Source organism: Balaenoptera acutorostrata (genome assembly GCF_949987535.1).
Source record: "Balaenoptera acutorostrata chromosome 6 unlocalized genomic scaffold, mBalAcu1.1 SUPER_6_unloc_1, whole genome shotgun sequence".
In the NCBI taxonomy this organism is placed as follows: domain Eukaryota; kingdom Metazoa; phylum Chordata; class Mammalia; order Artiodactyla; family Balaenopteridae; genus Balaenoptera; species Balaenoptera acutorostrata.
The window spans coordinates 123920-140291 of record NW_026645490.1 but is presented as its reverse complement, the minus strand read 5'-3'; the positions used below and the strand labels follow the sequence as shown (position 1 = coordinate 140291).

At 49.8% G+C, this 16372-nt stretch overlaps 1 protein-coding gene across 1 annotated transcript; it reads left to right on the top strand.

Annotated features, from left to right (window-relative positions):
- Positions 1 to 356: 356 nt before the first annotated feature.
- On the top strand, positions 357 to 6682 carry LOC130706588 (NUT family member 2G-like; the record flags this gene model as incomplete). Its single annotated transcript, XM_057539226.1, has 6 exons — positions 357 to 441; positions 2397 to 3111; positions 4065 to 4193; positions 5240 to 5369; positions 5917 to 6162; positions 6560 to 6682. Coding segments are annotated over exons 2-6 (1314 nt in total), but the record flags the coding sequence as incomplete, so codon positions are not given.
- Positions 6683 to 16372: the final 9690 nt, after the last annotated feature.

Genomic DNA, 16372 nt, shown 5'->3' with positions numbered 1-16372 from the left:
AGCCAGGTAGGAAGCAGAGTGTGTTGAGGGACACAAAACTAGGTTGATGGAAAAAGAAGTGAAAGGAAGGGACCGTCAAGTCCAACCTCGGTGCCGTGAATCAAAAAAACAGTCTATAAACTGCGTAAAGAGGCACACGCCAATTGTGTTGCCACTGTGTGAGGTGGAAGGAACTTCCGGTTCTTGCCTACCTGCCAGAGCCCTCGTGGAATGTCTCCCCACCCCCACCCTACCCAGACCCACGTGCCCTCTGCCCCTCCCGCACTGCAGAACGTTTCAGCCACATTCTACTGTTATGACTCAAACCGGCCCCTCCTTCAGTTGGACCCTGAGCGTCTGTTGAAGCAGGTCACTCTCTGGGTCCTGGTCTTGACTTTTCTCATTGAGGCTACCAGGCAGCAGTAGTCCGTGCCCAAGCCTGCAGGACGGCTTCAGAAGGAGGTAAGCCTATAGGCTGGGGGTGTGTTCTCAGAGACCCTGCCATCCCTCACATCCTTCGGGTTCACACGTGACACTTCACGGTGGGCACACAGTTGGACTGAAGTAGAGGGAGAAGAGAGCACTGGACACACGAGGACATTTCACCTGGGGAGACTGGGGAGCCTGAAGAAACCTGAGACTGCACTGGGGAGGAGGGGTCATTAGAGGTGGATCAAGAGGAATTGCCCTGGCTATGGAGAAAGGATGGCAGCAGGCAGGTTGATTCTTTCTAGAAGGGAGACAAGCCACTTTGAAACGTGTGTGTAAGGATGTGTGTGATGTCCTGGTGGTGACACAGGGAGGGTCATGAGGAAAGCCTAGACGTGTCTTGTGTTCCTGAGGCACCTGAAGCTTGCCTCACCATATCTTTCTAAGGGATTGGAACAGGAGCATACTGTATCTAAGGGGGCCGTGGGGAGAGATGGTCTTGGTGAGAAAACTATTCAGTGGGGCTGTGTGTGGCCACACCTGCAGTGAAGTGTCCTCTCCGAGAGCTAGGCAGGAGGTTACTCTAACTGCCGCAGCCCACACCCCGTCCACTCCTCCCAGCCCAGAGCTCACTTCTCAGTTCAGGCAACTGTTGCTTTGGATTCAACAGGGGATGGGCAACCGTGTAACTTCAGCCAAGAGAGGGCTCAGGTTCCTGAGTTGCTCTGAATTGTTCTTCCTTTTGTGGAATCGCAGTACTTCAGACCTACTTCATCTCGTCCAGTATCTCATGGCGGACCCTCAGGCTGCCTTGAGAGGAAGAGTTTGTTCATATTTCCTGTCACTCCTTCATGGACAGGAGACAGATGTGGAGTGGGGTTGTTTCGGGTGGAATGTCAGTGAAGGCTGCTTCCTCTTTTAAAGGGGGAAGGAGTGTAGCCCAGGGGCAGGAAGACGATCTTCTGTGTTATTATTAAACGTCCTATGACACCTGTTCTGGTTAATTAGGTGCACCGTGGTGTGTACCTTGTTCTCCTGAACAGGGATGTGATCCAGACAACTTGATCGCCATGGCAACTGGCTTCTGCATGCTTCTCAGATTGACTTTCCGTTATTGGGAGCTGGAGGGGGAAGGACCACAGGCGGTCTGTACTCCCATGACCAATGTAACATGACAATTCCCTGGCCCTTGTTTAATCCTCTGCAGCCATCACTGGCTGTGAAATGACAGAATCTAAGGGACACGCGCCTACTTCTCACACACCACTCCCCCCACCCCCGCCTCCTAGGAACAGAACTCCTGAGTGATGACAGCGACTCTGGGCACTGGGGAGGGGGTGGCAGGACCTGGCCCATGTTACGTGTCTGCTGTGGGTTGTTCTGAGATGCAGGTGCATTCTGGGCCAGTGTTATGGGTTTGTATCAGGATTCCATTAGAGAGATATTTTCCAGCATTTTGTTTCGTTTTGTGAGGCTAGGAAAGAAAGAGGGGATTTCTACTGAGCATCAGGAAAAGGAGGACTGAGGAGGAGGTGGGGCCCTAATATTTTACACAATACCTGTCCACAAAGGGCTTTTGGGTGCCTAGAACTTACCTTGGAGAAGGTCCCTAGCTGCTAGTACGCCGGCTGAGGGGCATTTCTCACAGAGCGGATGTCCACACAGTTCCAGATCTTGGGAGACAGCCTGTGAGGCTTAGGTGCCAGGGGGTGCCTTAGGGAGGCTCTCCAAGTCAGTGCTTGCTGAGGCGATTTCTTCTCGGCAGACAGGGGTCAGGGACCTTGGTGGATGGGTGCGGGGTCACCAGTGGAATAATTCTCAAGTGGAGGTCAGGGCATGAAAATCACTTGAAGACATTTGCACGCTGCACAGTTTCCCTTGTCCAAGTGTCCCTCACCTGTGGAGATTTACACTCTGATGCCACAGAAAGCCTCAGTCCCACTTGCCCATTCTCCTCCTCCATTCACTCCTTTCCTTTGCCTCAACAGCATGTCCAGTGCTGGGAACGGATGTGACCATGAACCCTGGTGCCTCCTTGTCTACTTTCACGGCAGTGCCCTTCCCTCCACCCATTCCTGGCGCCCAGCACCGGCCACCCTGGCAGCAGCACCTGCCACGTCCCATCACCCCAGCATTCCCTCCTGGCAGCAGCCTGCTGCTGCCAGCTTTCCCCAGGACGCCTATGGTGGCTAATGGTGGCCTTGGCCCCAGTGCCCCTGGGGCTTGCAACCTCACTGTCCAAGTCAGGTCACAAGGGAGGACAGTGGAGGCCCCCCAGACTCAGACCTCTGTCGTTACTCAGGCCCCCCTCAACTGGAGCGCTCCAGGGGCCCTCAGCAGGAGTGCTGCATGTCCTGCACCCGAATTCATAGCAACCCCTGTGATGGGGACCGTTGTGACTGCTTCAGCTGTTGGAGTTAGGCAGGCTGGCAAGGGAGGCTGGACCCCAGGCTTTCCTCCTCAAGCTCCACCACCAGCTGCCCAGCTGGCCCCTATCATTCGCCCAGTGAACTCTGGGCCATGGCCACATGACACTTCCAGGGAGGGCCGCCTGGCCACCAACCAGTCCAACGCCTCGCAGGATGGCTCCTCTAACCCCCAGAGAGAGTACAGTAACTTCCGACGTTGGCAGCACATCAAGCCCCTGGCCCGGAGACACTTTCACCTGAGTCCTGATGCAGAAGCTTTTTCCTGCTTTCTCATGTGAGTGAACGCTCAGCGGGTCCTGAGCTTATGGGAGCTTTTAGATAAAGAGGAACTGGGGATGGACTCGCACGTTAGGTTTCTAGGGCTACTGGAAGGAAGGTGTGAGGGCGATGTCCATGCTATGAGAAGGCACATTGTCGGTCACATGGGTGGGCCTGCCAGTCCGTGACATCAGGACTGAAATGTGCCCCATCTCAACTGGCCCCACCACCCTGTGAGCCTGGCCAGCTTGCTCTTCCATGATTCTCATGGTAATACGGACTGCAGACTTGCAGTCAGAGAGGGTCGTGGTGTAAGGTGAGGAGCCAAGGAGTGGAGGCCGCCCTCTCCTGTGGTGCCGTGTCCTTCATACAGGACGTGAGCGCACATGGCCAGGGGAGGCCACTTCAGAGGAGGGGGAGGAGCGCGGGGCCCAGGAGAGCGCTTTATGCATGCCTCCACTTCGTTGTGGAGAATTCCACTAGGAACAGGGTGATGGGAGAGCTCTCCTAAGGCCGTGGGCTCTCTCCCACTAGAGTTGTGAGCCTGGCAGGCATTTCCATCCTAAACCTCCGGTCCCTCGTAAAAAGGGGACAATTACACTTCACTCAGAGAACTGTGCAGAAGACGCCTTGGGCTAATCTATGAAGTGTTACCAGATTGCTTTGCACATGCCACGCCTCATTGATGATGGTGATTTTTATTATGAAAATGCAGCCTTGAGGAGGAAAAGAGCTCCCCAAGGCACAATGTCCCAGCTCTAGCCTGGGAGTGGATGGTCATCCTTGAGTGAGTGTGAGGCGGTGACAGCAGTGGCCGGGAAGGCTTGTCTTTGCCCTCCCAGACGCCCGCCTCTCACCCTCCTGTTGCTCAGTCATTCTGGGTTGAGTGATGTGTGGTCCACATGGGCGGGTGGGGTCAGGCAGGTGGGGGCTGGGCTGGGCCCGGAGACTGACCCCGAGGGCTTACAGCCCAGTGCTTCGATCCCTGGCCCGCCTGAATCCCAACATGCCGCTGGAGGAGGGACTGTGGAGGGCCGTGCAGGAATGGCGGCGCTTGAGCAACCTTGACCGGATGATCTACTACGAGAGGGCGGAAAAGTGAGTCAGCGTCCTGGGCCCAGGGGCTGCGTGGAGGGTGAGGCCAGTGGGTGAGGGCAGGGTCTGGCCGTGGGGGTGCTCATCAGAGAGGACAGAGGAGAAGGGCTGTCACCCAGCACAGGGTCCCCGCAGCCCAGGGGCCCTACTCTCCCCCAGAAACCCATCCCTCACCTTGAGAGTTTGAGACTTCTGTCCTTCCTCCACCAGGAGCTCTGCCCTCCCCTGATTTTGACCTACCCTTGCCTTGACATGAAGGTCTCAGGACGGGGCAGGGTGAAGCTGTGAGTCCAGTAGGGGTCCAACTCCGGCCATATGGGCTGGGCCGGGGAAAGAGCTCCACCCGCCAGCCTGCTGCTTCCTTAGTGGTGGGTGGCTGGCGGCCACTAACATAGATTTAGGACCACCTCTTCTCATGAAAAGTGCCCTGAGTGGGTACCCTGGCATCCCTGAAGAGGCTGGGGAAGCCAGCTGTCGTCGGCCCAAGGGTCTCCGGCCCTTCCAGTGTTTGCTCCATGGTAATCCCCTTGGTTTAAGAAACAAAAGCAAACAAACGAGCGCCTCTCAGAGGAAGGGAAGGCCTCTCCTCTAAGCTCAGCATCCACATCGTCCAGCCTCTCCTGGGCCCTGTCTCCAGGTCTATGTTCCAGGAGTCTCAGTCCTAGCCCAGGGTCCTGGATTCGGGCAAGGACCCCTGTGGGGAACACATGCCTGTTCCAGCCTCTGGCTGTCAGCCCTTCATGTGGTTCTGGATGGAGACGGGGGCATGAGGAGGGTGCCCCCTGGGTCAGCCATGTGTCCCGTTGACCTGGTTCAATTCAGCGACCTGGGTCTGTGCTGTTGAATGCCCTCCAGTGCTGGTGAGGCAGGAAGGGTCCCAGATCTTGTTATCGCTTCCAGGAGCAGCTCTCTGCTGCGGACAGCACCTCACAGGGCCTTGACGGCCCCAAGGCACGTCCTCTCCCACTGCCTCAGTCTTGGCTGCCTTTGTTGGGCTCCAGAACCCAGGCCTTTTTCTCAGGGTGGCCTGTGCCTCCGTCACCCCCCAGGTTCATGGAATTTGCGGCCGAGGAGGAGATGCACATTCAGCATTTGCAGTGGATGCAGTGCGCGCAGGATCTGCCTCCTCCAGCCCCACCGAAGCTGGATCCTCGGGGGCCCCCAACCCCGAAAGTGGGCCTTCAGCCAGGCACCCAGGTTCCCACTGGAGCTGAAGGCACAGGTAACAGGGGCCTTGGGTTGGCCAACGTCCCCATGTGGATCCTTTTCTTTCAAAACAGGGGCATTGGTCTTTCAACGAAAAGAGCCACCGAGGCGGGGGGTGGGGGGGGTGGGGTCTCAGCTGCCCTTTGTCACTACGGGGTATTGACTTGGTCAGTTTTGTAACTCCTCTCACACCTCCCTGTCAAAGGACCCCACACGAAGTCTGCCTGAGAAGTGGGCTTGATGGGGAGACCCCTAGAAAATTGGAGGTTCCCCACTTCCTTACTTGTGACTCTCTTAGATGACCCCCTAACCTCCCCTCTCCAACTGTGCATGAGGCTTCAGATGGTCCTGACCCCTCCCACACCCACATCAACGTCCCCCAAACAATGCTCTCACCAACGTGCGCTCGGTGGTCAGGAGGTGGACCGGGAGTCCCTCACCTTCCTTCCCTTCCTCCTGCTCTGCCTCAGCCTGTGCTCCCAGGATGTCCGGCCCCAGGGCCCAGCCCTCGCACCCGAAGCCACACAGATCCCAGGGGAACCCGGAGCCCAAGGCGCCGAAGGAGATTCCCCCTGAGGCTGTGAGGGAGGATGTGGAGAGGATGGAGGCGCTGGTGGGACCCGTCCACTCAGCCAGCGGCAAGTCACATGCAGAATGTGGAAAGGACGGAAATGAGCTGAAGCAGGAAGAGGACGACACCTACTTGGACCCGTGTCTCTTGAGCTACACTGACGAGCTGCGTTCCCGGGAACACTCTGTCACCAAGGTAGGCTGGGCCTGGAGCCTGGGGTCTACAAGATGCCAGGGCATGGAACTCTCAGCACCCAAGATCTGGGTTCTGCTCAGGCCGATGGGATTTAAGCTCAGCTCCTTGTTCCTGAGCCTGGTGTTAGGGGAGGTTTACGCAGGTGTATGTGTGTATATGTCTGTGTCTGTGTGTATGCCTTTGTGTGTCTGTGTATGTGCATCTGTATATGTGCTCTTTTGTGTGTGACTGTGTATGTGCATGTTTGTGTGTGTGTGTGTGTGTGTGTGTGCTGACCATCCCCGCCTTGTGGAGGAGAGTGGGGGTGGGTCTCTGCTTTTCACTTTCCCTCCTGGTCTTCTTGTGTCACAGGCCACTCCTGGCCAAGGATGCTCACAGCCTCTTCTTTCTGTCCGAGGTGGAGGCAGTCATTCACCCTCGATTCCTGGCAGAATTGTTTTCCCCAGACCCACAGCTGGATGTCTTGGCCCTTGCTGAGGAGCTGAAGCAGGAGGAAGGACTCACCCCTGAAGAAGTGAGCCAGGGGAGGGAGAGGGACACTTAGGGAGCCAGGGGACTCCAGGGGAGGGGGGACCCCAGGTGATCCAGGGGACAGGGGAAACCAGGTGGCCCCGGGGAGCCAGAGGAGGGAGGGATCGCAGGTAGAACAAGGGAGACAAGGGACACCCAGGAAGACCAGGGCACGGAGGGACCCCAGTGAGCAGGGGAGAGGTAGGGCCCCAGAGCAGGAGGCCCACATGGCTCTGTCCGTCCCTTCCCTGCCTCGGAGGCCTGGCATGGGGAAGGGCCCTCTCTGGGGTGGGTGCAGCGCAGGGTGATAGGAAGGAGAGGATGGGGAGCCGGGAGCGGAGGGAAGGACACACAGCTGGGAATAAGGTGCAGGAGGATGGCAGGAATGCCACCGTGTCTGTATTTGGAGTCTAGTCCTGGGGTCACCCGTCCCCTCCTCCCCCCCAGGGCCATTGTCCCACTGCCCAGTGCTCCTCCTCTCACACGTGCGCGTGGAGCCGTCACTGTCCTCCTCCCTCCTACCAGCTGGTGCAGAAACAACTCCTGGACTTGAAAGAGGAGGAAGGTGGGCCGGCAGCCCCGAGCCACAGTGCACGCGGAATGGGCTCAAGTCCATCTGAGTCCCACGCCGGCCAAGGTGCCCAGAGGCACGACCAAGACCGCCATCGAGGGGTCAGTGATGAAGCCTGCCCACCAGAGATTGATTTTGAGGCTCTTCATAGGCCCATCCGAGCAGACACTGGCCCATTCGGGCCCAAAGTCTTTGTTCCCTCTCGAGGACGTCAGGAGGTCTCTCCATTCCGGGCCGGACGGCCCTCCCCTCCCCAGGGTCAAAGGCGCACTGGCCCTCTACTGGGACCCAGGGATGCGTCTCTTCTCAGAGAGGCGTCTCCTGTTCCGGAGGCCCGAGGGCCCAGGGACGCGTCCAGTGAGCACGAGGAGGCGCTCCACAGCCTGGCCTCCCTCTTGGCCTCTCCGCAGAGCCTGCCGCCTTGCCGGCTGTCCCAGAGTCCTGCCCCTGCCTCAGGCCTGGCCTCCCCTGGAGGTTGGGGGGCCAGGAGTGCTCCCCAGGCCCCCTCCCCTCAGAGAAGAGGCCCCAGCCCAGCTCCACCAGCCGCTCCCAAGTCGAGGAAGCGGGCTCTGTGTGGGCGCCCAGCCGCTGCTGAGAAGCTGCCCATCCCCGGGGCTGGCCACGGGGTCTCTGCGAGGCCAGCCTTTGCTCTGGGGCTGGTTCGCCCCTCACAGCCGAGAAAGAGAAAGCGTGACCCGTTTGTCACAGGGAAGAGGAGGAAGAAGCAGAGGAAGCACTGCAGCCAGTAGGGAACAGCCGGGCCGGCCCTCCAGGGCGAGCCCCCCAGGGCGGCCCCCAGGGGAGCCTAGGGGCTCCTCCTCACCCCAGAGCTGATCCTGGGATTGTGGGGGATTAGGGAGGTGGGGGAGGTGGGTGTGGGCAGGACCTTTGGAGTGATGTATGAAAATTGTGAATAAAGATAGTTTTGGTGGGAAATGCTCTCAGGCCACTGTCATCTTCTTCGTGTGGAGCTGCTCCACAGAGAGCGATCCTGAGAGGAAGGAAGGGTGAGGGAGGTCACAGGAGCTATGGATCTACAGGTGGCCAAACCTTTCCTCCACATAGACAAGGACTCCTCAGGCTGCCCCTGGGAACGCACAGCTCTCACTTTCCCCAGGGACCCCCTCATCATCCCCTTCTCTAAAGCCTGCTTGGCTAGGGGCCTTCTGGGGCATCTGTAGCATCTTCTGCATCCCTGAACCGTCTGGGGAGGGAGAGCTGCTTTTGTGCCTCTCAGCCCTCTGGACACTAACCAGTTTCTAGGACGGAGCCTGGAGACGGCCCTTGTCTTTATGGAGCTTCTCTCTGCTTCCCTGAAGTGGCCAGGCGATGGCGCTGGGGTGACCCTCCGCTCATCCAGGGTTTCCTGTGTGGGTGGCCTGACCAGACAGGAAAAGTCTTGGCCATGGGGACAGGACTGTCTGCCTCGTCATAGCGGGAGCGTTCTCTAGTCCCACTGGGATTATTGCAATGTGGAGAGTGGTTGAGGCAGCTACCTCTTAATCCCAGTGAGGATGCAACAAGGGGAATGGGCGCGGGGAAATTCATGGGGCACCTGTTACAGGTGTGTCTAAGGGAAACGACAGTTGGGCCCCTTTGTGGAACTTGTGGGATTTCTGTGCAGCAGCATCTCTTTCAACTGAGGGAGGAGGACCCATCTGGCTGTGGCTGTGGGGACTGGCCTTAGGGGCCTAGGGGTGTGCAAAGACACCCCAGAACTACTGTCCCTTCCCTTTCCACCCATGGCTGGACATGTGTGTGTATTGGTATCAACACTGATTTGTATTCCCATAGAAAACAGTTCATCCTGACAAACGATGACCGTGTTTCACAAGAACAGCTTACTCACAGGGGCAGCAGGGGTGGGGGAGAGGTGTCTGCGGCCCCAGATCTGGGTGGGAGCTGGGATCCATGCTGAGGAGTGTAGAGGCCTCAGTCACCGTCCTGTGGGTGCCGGCAGAGACTTCGAATCATCAGAGCAGGGGAAATGACCCGCTCATAAGGGTGAGACGAGCAACCAATGAGGGTAGGGAGCAGACCCCTGCTATCTCCCCGAACTGCCCCCCCTCCCAGTCTGCTTAGCTTCCGTCACAGCCTGTGCTGGCCCACCTCTGAAGCCCCTTCCTCCTAAAGCACTCAGATGCTCTGATCTTTTGTAGACCTGTCCTGGGCCTCACCCCCCCTTCCCTGCTGGCCAAAGGCTCTTCTCCCGGTTCTGAGTTCTGATTCCTTCCCCAGGACCCAGGCAGGGGTTAGGACAACAGGGACTCCCTGAACATGACCCCTACACCATCAGCATGCAAAACTGGGGCCGCAGGCTTCCGCAGGTGGCATGGCTCTCTGCTGGACCCTGCAAAGAGCTTGGAGAAGAAAGGGGCTCATGTCTCTCCACCTCCACTAATCTGTAGGTCAGCCTCACAGGTCCTCCTCTGTCCAGGTGGGCAGCACATATGTGCTCCCAGCCCTCCTTGACCCTTTGTAAAAGAAAGTTTTTGCAGCTCAGTAGTCTATTAGTCAAGGTGTCTCCGGGCTTGTTCCTTTTGAAGCCCTACAGGAGAATCTGTTTCCTTTCCCTTTCTGTCTTCTAGAGTCTGCCTGCATTCCTTGGAATTAGTCCTTTCTTCCATCTTCAAAGTGCATCACTTTAATCTCTGCTTCCCTCATCACATGGTCTCTCCAACTCTGACTCTTCCTGTGTCCCTCCTATACAAATCTTTGTGTTTATATATAGCCCACCCAGAACATTTATGATAATCTCTTCATCTCAAGATTTTTTACTTGGTCACAGCTGCAAAGTCCTTTTTTCCATACAAGGTGACATTCACATATTGTCATAGGAGGGGTTAAACACGGACCTTTTTGGGGAACCGTAATTTACCCTATTAGAAGAAATCCACAAGAATACTTACCATCAGAATCCACATGAATAACAGACTATGACCAAGTGGAATTTATTCCAGGGATGCAAGCCTGGTTCAATGGTAAAAACCATCAATGTAATCTACCATATTGAGTCTAAAGGAACACATACTGTCACACCAATTAATACAGAAAAGGCATTTAACGAAATTCAACACCCATTCATATTAAAAATGCTCAGAAAACTAGGAATAGAAGGTCACTACCTCAACCTAATAAAGAACATCTACAAAAAACCTACTTCTAACATCACATGAAATGGTGAAAGAATGAATGTTTTTCCCTGAGTTCAAAAACAAGATTAGAATGTCCACTCTCATCTCTTAGTTTTCAATGTAGTACTTTAGATTCTAGTTAGTGTAGTACAGCAAGAAAAGGAAAAAAGAGGCATACATATTAGAAAAGAAGAAATATAATTGTCATTATTTACAGATGACATAATTGTCTACATAGAAAATTCCAAGGAATGTATAAGAAAACTCATAATAAATTATCATAAATTGCTGTAGCAGGATCTCAGAATATAAGATCTATACGTAAACATTAATACACAACATTGATCATATTTCCATATACTAGTAACAAACTGAACAATTGAAAACCAAAATTTAAAACATAGTAAATAGGTTCCAGTTCAAGGTGGCAACATAGGAAGATCCTGAACCCACCTCCTCCCACAAACGCACCAAATCTACAGCTACATATGGAAAACTTTCCTCTGAAAAAAACTAAAAGATGGTGGAGCAACCCCTTCACATCAGGAAAACCAGAGGGAAACCACATCAAAACAGGTAGGAAAGGCTGAGACACAATTTTTCCATAAATCCCATCCCTGGTGTGGAGACACACAATCAGGAAGGAGCTCAAAACCTGGAGCTTCTCCCTGAGAGGTGAAGGGTTTGGACCCCACTTTGGGCACTCCAACTTTCAAGGCTGGCACCTGAGAGATAGACCCCCAGAACATCTGACTTTGAAGACCAACAAGGCACATCCCATGAGACCCACAGGGCTGTGGTGGACTGAGGAACAGCTCTTAAAGGGCCTGTGCACAGACTCACCTGCCCCAGGGCCAAGTGCAGAAGCAGCCCTTTGAAAAGCACTCTGACTTTTTGTGAAAGAGACTCACTTCCCAATTTTAAAGCATTAATCTGAGGAACAGGGGCCTGCTGCAATACTCCCCAGGGACAGAGGCTGGCGGGTGCTCTCTCTCTGCCTTGATAAAGCTGAAAGGTGCCATCTTTCCCCCCCTTTTTCCTTTCCTGCAGGTGACAACTTTGTGCTCCAGCCAGCTGGCTCCTTCTTCCCTGCTCTTCCTCTGTCTTGCTATATATATATATATATATTTTTTTTCTTCTTCTTCTTTTTCTTTTTTTCTTTTCCCTTTTCCCCTTTATTCAGATGGTGTCATCTTTGCACTCTTCCCACCGCCTCACTCCAGCCAGTAAGCATCATCTTCACACTTTCCTTCTGATGTGCTCCAGAGAGCCAGAATCTCCAAGACGGGAGATCCCACTTTTGTGGCCTCCACTCAGGGGATGCTCCTTGATCACCTGGCTCTGGAGGCCAGGAGGGATCTCTTTTCTGCATCCCATGGAACTGTAACAATTGGAGAGACAGTTCTTGGCAGGATACCACCCCCAGGATGTACCACTACACATCAGACTGAGACACAGTCCCAGCCTTTACATGAAAAAGGCCTATTTGCTAGTAGGGACAAGACTTAAGAGCAGGCTTCAGGTTCAGCACACATCTAGAGGCTACGGATGTGCTCTCAAGGAAGGTAGGCTGGGGGTACCATCTTTCCACCCTCACTCTGCCGTACTACAGTTCACTGGTATCTCCCAGAATGGAGCTTGTACACTTATCTGAAGCCCTGTTTTCTTGTGACTGCTCCCCAGGGAATATCTTCAGATTGCTTGCTTCTGGGGCCCAGCAAGGCTTACACTTGCAATCTCACAGGACTGAATATATTTGCATTCTTTAAAAGCTGTTACCAAATTGTCTGGCTTCCTATCAACCTGAATCTAGGTGCTGACTGAGATCCTCCAGTTTGGGATGCTCACTGGTCTTGGCACACCCTCAACTGCTGGGAGGGTGTGCCAAGTCTATTAAAAATAAACTGCTTAGACAATCACAAAGGTTTGAGAGGCAACCAAGAGTAGACGGCGTTAAATGACAAGGTTCATCTGTCATACAGCTCTTCAAGACTGGGAGATGTGACTATTTCACTTAATGCGTAGAAACCAACACAGAGAGTCAAGCAAAATGAAGAAAGAGAGGACTATACTCCAAAAAAAGAACAAGATAAAACCTCAGGAAAAAATCTTAATGAAATGAACATAAGTAATTTACTTGATAAAGAGTTCAAAGTTATGGTCATAAAAGTGCTCACTGAACTCAGAAGGAAAATGGATGAAAACAGTGAGAACTTCAACAAAGAAATAGAAGATATAAGAAAGTTCCCAATAGAAGTCACAGAACTGGAGAACGCAATAATTGAACTTAGAAATACAGTAGATGAAGCACAAGAAAGAATAGGTGAACTCAAAGACAGGTCAGAGGAACTCATCCAATCAGAGAATAAGGAAGAAAAAAGAATGAAAATAATTAATATAGCTTCAGGGATTGATGGCACATCCAATGGAATAACATGCGCCTTATAGGAACTCCAGAAGGAGACGAGAAAAAGGGGCAGAAAACATTGGTAGAAATAATATCTGAAAACTTTTCCTAACCTGGGGAAAGAAACAGACATCCAGATACAGGAAGCCCAGAGAGCTCCAAAGCAGATCAACCTAAAGAGATCCATACCAAGAAATATTAAAATTAAAATGTCAAAGTTAATGATAACAAGGGAATCTTAAAATCACCAAGAGAAATACAACTTGTTACATACAAAAGAACTTCCATAAGACTATCATCAGATTTTTTAGCAGATATGTTACAACTCAGAAGGGAGTGGCACAATATATTCAAAGTGCTGAAAGAAAAATCTTTCCAACCAAGAATACTTCACCCAGCAAATACTTCACCCAGTTATATTCAGAACTGAAGGAGAGAGAAAAGAGTTTTCCAGATGACTAAACGTTAAAGGAGTTCATCACCACTAACTCAGCCTTACAAGAATTGTTAAAAGAACTTCTTTAAGCTGAAAAGAAAGGGCGCTAATTAGTAACAAGAAAACACATGAAAGTATAAATCTCACCAGTAAAGGTAAGTGTGTATAGTAAAGGTAGTGGATTAATGAATTATAAAGCTGTATGAAGGTTAAAAGACAAAACTCGTAAAAAGCCTTAGAATTAAAATAATTAGTTAAGGGATATACAACATAAAAACATGTAAAATATGTCATCAAAAACATAAAATGTGAGGAGGGAGGAGTAAAATCTTTGACCTATAGAATGCATTCAAACTTAAGTTGTTATCAACTTAATATAGACTGTTAAAAATATAAGTTGTTATATGTGAGCTTCATGGTAACCACCAAGCAAAAACCTAGAGTAGATGCACAAAAGATAACAAGAAAGGAATCTAAACATACAACTAAAGAAAGTCATTAAGCCGCTAAGGAAGAGAGCAAGAGAAGAAAGGAACAGAGAAATCACAAAATAGCCAGGAAACAATTAACAAGATGGCAATAAATACATACTTATCAATAATTATTTTAAATGTAAATGGACTAAAGGCTTCAATCAAAAGACATAGGGTGGCTGAATGGATTCAAAAAGAAGACCCATCTATATGTGGCCTATAAGAAACTCACTTCAGAGCTAAAGACACACACAGACTGAAATTGAAGGGATGGAAAAAGATATTCCATGCAAATGGAAACCAAAAGAAAGCTGGGGTAGCTATCTATAATTATATCAGAAAAAATAGACTTTAAAACAAAGACTGTAACAAGAGACAAAGAAGGACATTACATATGGATAAAAGGGTCAATCCAATAAGAGTATATAACATTTGTAAATATTTATGCATCCAACATAGGAGCACCTAAATAAATAAAGCAAATATGAATAGGCCTCAAAGGAAAAATAGCAATACCATAATAGTACGGGACTTGAGTATCGTACTTACATCAACAGATATATCATCCACACAGAAAATCAATAAAGAAAGATTGGCTTTAAATGACATGTTAGATCAGATGGATTTAACATATATATATAACATTCCATCCAAAAGCAACAGAATATACATTCTTCTCAAGTACACATGGAACATTCTCCAGGATAGATCATATGTAAAGCTAAAACCAAATCTTAACAAATTGAAGAAGATTTAAATTATATCAAGCTCCTTTTCTGACTACAATGGTATGAAACTAGAAATTGATTACAAAAAGAAAACTGGAAAATTCACAAACATGTGGAGAGTAAACAACAAATTCCACAATACAGTAAAATGGTCATATAACATGATCCAGTGAGATTTATTCCTAGGATGCAAGGATGGTTCAGTATCTGCAAATCAATCAATGTGATATGCCACATTAACAACTTGAAGAATGAAAATCATATGCTCCTCTCAATAGATGCAGAAAGACTTTTGAGAAAACTCAACATCAATTTATTATAAAAACTCTCAATGAAGTGGGTATAGAGGGAGCATACCTCAACATAATAAAGACCATATATGACAAGCCCACAAATAACATCATATTCAACAGTGAAAAGCTGAAAGCTTTTCCTCTAAGATCAGAAACAAGACAAAGACGACCACTAAAGTCCTAGCCAGGGCAATTATGCAAGGAAAAGAAATCAAAGGCATCCAAACTGGGAAGAAAGAAGTAAAACTGTTACTATTTGCAGATGACATGACACAATATATAGAAAACCCTAAAGACTCCATCGAAAAACTGTCAGAACTAATAAATGAATTTAGTAAATTTGCAGGATATAAAATCATTATACAGAAGTATGTCACATTTCTACACACTAATAACAAACTAACCAAAAGAGAAGTTAAGAAAACAATCCCATTTACAATTGTATCATAAAGAATAAAATAAGAATAAATTTAACCAAGGAAGTGAAAGACCTGTACACTGAAACTATAAGACATTGATGAAATAAATTGAAGAAGACGCAAAGATACCCCATGCTCATGTATTGGAAGAATTGATATTATTAAAATGTCCATACTCCCCAAACAATCTACAGATTCAATAAAACTCAATCAAAATTCCAGTGACATTTTTCACAGAAACAGAACAAACAATTCTTAAATTTGTATGGAACTACAAAAGGCCCTGAAAATCTTGAGAAAGAAGAAGAAAGCTGGAAAATGCATGCCCCCTGATTTCAAACTATATTACAAAGCTATAGTAATCAAAACAGTATAGTATTGGTATAAAGGGAGACACATATCAATGAAAAAGATAGAGAGCCCAGAAATAAACCCATTCATATATGGTCAATGAATTTACAACAAAGGAGCCAAGAGTATACAATAGATAAAGGACAGTCTCTTCAATAAATGGTGTTAGGAAAACTGGACAGCCTCATACAAAAAATGAAACTGGGCCAGTATCTTACACCATACACAAATTCAACTCAAAATGGATTAAAGACTTGAATGTAAGACCTGAAACCATAAAAACTCCTAGAATAAAACATAGGCAGGGGCTTCCCTGGTGGCGCAGTGGTTGAGAACCCTCCTGCCAATGCAGAGGACACGGGTTCGAGCCCTGGTCTGGGAAGATCCCACATGCCGCAGAGCGGCTGGGCCCGTGAGCCACAATTACTGAGCCTGCGCGTCTGGAACCTGTGCTCCACAACAAGAGAGGCCGCAATAGTGAGAGGCCTGCGCACTGTGATGAAGAGTGGCCCCCGCTTGCCACAACTAGAGAAAGCCCTCGCACAGAAACGAAGACCCAACACAGCCATAAATAAATAAAAATTAAAAAAAAAAAAAACATAGGCAGTAAGCTCCTTAACATCAATCTTGTCAATGATTTTTTTTTTTTTTCTTTCTGGGATTTGACACCAAAAGCAAAGGCAACTAAAGCAAAAATAAACAAGTGGAAGTACATCAAACTAAATAGCTTCTGCACAGCAAAGGAAACCATCAATAGAGTGAAAAGGCAACCTAGTGAATAGGAGAAAATATTTGCAAATCATCTATCCAATAAGGGGTTAATATCCAAAGCATGTAAAGAATTCATACAACTCAAAAACAAACAAAAAAATTCCAATTAAAAAATAG